Here is a 3,661-nt window from a genome sequence, read left to right as displayed (position 1 = left end):
CACTCATTCCCCTAGAGCCCCCCTCCCCAAATAAAGCAGTGAGTCTTCAATTATTAGAGAAAAGACAAATGGATTTCCTATAAGGTTTTACAGCTAAATTAATAAAGTGACATAATCCAGCTCTTGCTCTGGATACAAAAGAAGTAAATATGACAGCACTTCCTTTTTCCCCTTTAGTATGTGGTGGCACAAACTTGGATAAATCAGAGAATCAAAGGGGTAAAAGAAAATGTAGATAGACATTTTACTCAGCACCTGCACCTGCCAGACCAGGTGCCAGGGGACAAAGATGACACATGCACTCAGCCTTGAGGAGCACACAGGGTTCTCAGGGAGAGGGGCATGATGCATCTACTAATAGTACCTGGGTAAAGGACATACAATGTGCCATGGGAACTCAGAGAGAAAATCATTATCCCTTACAGATTCACATGGGAGAAAGCATCACCCCAGATGCTTGCAGGAGCCTACATGTGTAATAAAGTTGTTTTAATCTGTCCTATTTGTTCACTATTTATAATTTTCTATTTTCATCAGTCTTGGCCAGAAGGTTCTTTTCTAGTTACGACATTACCATCAGTGATGACATGAACATTTATTTCCTCACCATTGCCATTTGCACGGACTGGAAAACAATTGACAGGTACCAGTCCTTGTGTTCTAGAATATGATTTATTTTAGGTACATCCATGAAGCACACAGGATTTCTTTTTATGTGAAATTTGAGGACCAGGGGTCTTATATTTAAAATGCCAGCTTAGGGAAACCCCACTGGCTTCCCCTGCCGTGAATAAGCTGGTTGTTTGCAGAAGCTATCCCAAGGGGCCATTCAGAGGCCATTATTTCACTGTGAAGACTCTGTTAAAAAGAGTAATTGGTATCAATAACACTTACCTGTGTATGCAGAGGGAAGGTTACCCAGCCATAACAAGCCCAGAATCGCACAGCCACTACTTAAAACAATGCAGTGTTTGGAATTTATGAGAATAAAGCCTGTCAGTAATAATGCCCTTATTGGGGCCTTCTCAATTCATTTAGCATACTTTGCTGTATACTCACAGTTAAATCAAATCTGCCACACAGGTATAAGCTAAAGTGCTGCACACAAGATGCAAACGCTACACACTGAAAAGGTTCACTTCTCAAAAAGCGTTAGGGTGGACACAGCTTCAAATGCCTTTTATGATTATTGTGTTCTTCTAAAAACAGCCATAGGACTCTTTCAGAATGCAAAATCTGGAATATAACTAGCAATTATCTTAATCTCTTAAGGGTATTGGAAAAACGAGGGGAAACAATCGCCATTCTACAGAAAGATGGTTCAAGTGTGAATTAATGCGGCAGATACATAAGTAAACAGACATGGTGTTAGACAAGGGAGGGAACCCCCAAACAACAATGACGAGGACAACAACAACAAAGATCATCGCTTAACCTGTTTTGTCAGAGCTGGTATTGATGGTATTGGTAGTGATGGAGGTGAAGGTAGTCTTTGCGCTGTCCTTGGAAGTTACAGATTTCTGCTTATTTTTCATGGCTTCCAGTGCTTTGAGCTTCTTGGCATGTTTCGTGCCTTTGTAGTGGGCCGCAGCCTGGCTCTACAAAGGAGAACAAAATGAACCATGCAATCAGGCTCATTTCTAAACTGGCATTCTCTGTATTACTGCAAATACAGACTCCCTTTCAATAACAGGTACCATTCAAGCTAATTCTGGCCATGGCCAAACAGTGGGGTTCTATTTAGAATGATGCTGGAAAGCAATGGGAATCAAGTTCTAAAACCTTAGGACAGAAGGAAGAAATATTATATTGCTTTCTCTTAAGAGAAATGTAGCTGAACACTGACATATCAATAACATTTTCCTTGTGGAGTGAAAAAAAAAAAAATAAGAATTTACACCTGTGTTGCCTTTGTTCTGCCTCAGAAGATGCTGGGCTCCCAAAGATTAACAAGGGCCCTAGGAAAAAGTAGTTCTCACCTTCTTGGCTTGGAAAATGTGTTTTCTTTTTCTACAATACGTCTTATTAATACAGTCCCCAACGGGTGTCTACAAGGAAAGGTTCACACGTAACAAGGGAAGAGGGCACCCTGGAGACTGAGACTGAAGCTTGAAAGTTCAAAAGCAAATGTACTGCTTAAGTCCAAATGGAATGCATGGAAGCTGGGCAATTTTCTGATTCTTTCTCTTTGCTTCTTACAGAAGGTAGTCTGAGAAACTGACGGTAGTGTCCTTCTTTCGGCACATGGACCTTTCATGCCCTGGCCCATTGTTAGGAGGCTCCAGTGTGTTTGACTATCTAATGGGGCCAATGCAATTCTTTTGCCTGTTCTTCGGAGATTTTTTTTTTCAAGGATGGATATACATTTTCCCAAGTTTTATTACTCTAATACTATTTTTTGGGAAAGAGGGCATGGCAAAACACATTAAGACACAAAATCAAGAAATGTCTGTGCATTAATATTTATTTATTGGAGGAAAAAAGCCTTTGCAGCTGGAGGGTGGGGTGAGGAGTGGATACGGAGCTTCTTATGTCAGGAGGTTTTCCAGGTCAAAACCTGTAAACACATCCCCCACAAAAAGGAATGTCAGCGGAGGACTATTCCTGTTAGATCACCCATTCCTTCCCATTGCTTATTTAAAGATTCCATTTTGTCAGAAAAATAATAATCGCATTGTCCTCTTCATTATAGCAACTGTTATAAGTAGGGTGGTGTTGCAGGATAATCTCTTTTAATAAATAAATAGTCCACATCTTTATTTGCATCATTCTGACAAAATATCCTCAAAGAACTAGGTACCCTTATTGAAAGCACACTGGACAAGGAAATTATATATTAGAAACAGTTTGAACAGAGAGCACACTCATGCATCAGTTACAAGTTTTCCAACAACACATAACATCAAGACACACTGTGAGCCAAAATATGGAGTTAGGACATGCTATAGTTAATTGAGGAATCAGTGATAGATTGGGTTGGTTTGATTCTACATAGAGAATGCCACTTTGATGATAGCGTTGTGTCTCTTTTTTCCTGCCTAATTCTACTTTTTAATATAGCAAGTCCTTTGGCCATAATTTTTGGGAGTAATATGCTATATTCAATTAAAACCACAAGATAGTTGGTCATTTTCTTTAGGCATCTGGCTACATAGCTTCCCTTAAAACAGAGCTCCTCTCTTCTCTCTGCCAGCACCCTTTCCTCTGGTCATAGAAGTGAATATTTTATATATAATATATATTAAAAGATCAGGTTTAGGTTAATTGTGTTATCTCTAGTTAAATGTCCACAATATACATTTCATAGGTTGCTAGGAAATCTACGTTCTCAGTGGTATTCCAAATTAGACGAGACTTTGTTTTTGTTTTAACATATTACAGGACCAAGGGAATGTCACCATTTTTGAAATTAAGAAACTTATTCTAAAAGAACCCCACAAGTTAAGAGAGTATTTACACCAAACAAACAAACAAACAGAAACAAACAAACAAAAATCTCTGCACAGGTACAACTAAACCAATGCTCTCCTGCAAGTGAAATGGCTCAGGGAGCTGTTGGTTGAAGGAGGTAACAAAATGACCAATTGAGTCACCTAATATCTTAAAATGGAAATCAAAATAACATGCATACTCACTCATTCATTGAGTGATAGTCCCAAAG

At 39.1% G+C, this 3,661-nt stretch overlaps 1 protein-coding gene across 1 annotated transcript in view; it reads right to left on the bottom strand.

Annotated features, from left to right (window-relative positions):
• ZNF385D (zinc finger protein 385D) overlaps positions 1–3,661 on the bottom strand; it is a 326,722-nt gene that overhangs the window by 103,768 nt on the left and 219,293 nt on the right. Inside the window, exon 4 of the mRNA XM_012663586.1 lies at positions 1,436–1,598. Coding sequence (XP_012519040.1) covers positions 1,436–1,598 — 163 coding nt within the window. The remainder of the gene's footprint in view (positions 1–1,435; positions 1,599–3,661) is intronic.

This window comes from Propithecus coquereli, unplaced genomic scaffold, assembly GCF_000956105.1.
Source record: "Propithecus coquereli isolate 6110/MARCELLA unplaced genomic scaffold, Pcoq_1.0 Scaffold12, whole genome shotgun sequence".
In the NCBI taxonomy this organism is placed as follows: Eukaryota; Metazoa; Chordata; class Mammalia; order Primates; family Indriidae; genus Propithecus; species Propithecus coquereli.
The sequence above is the reverse complement of the archived record's forward strand: the minus strand, read 5'-3'. Positions and strand labels throughout refer to the sequence as shown.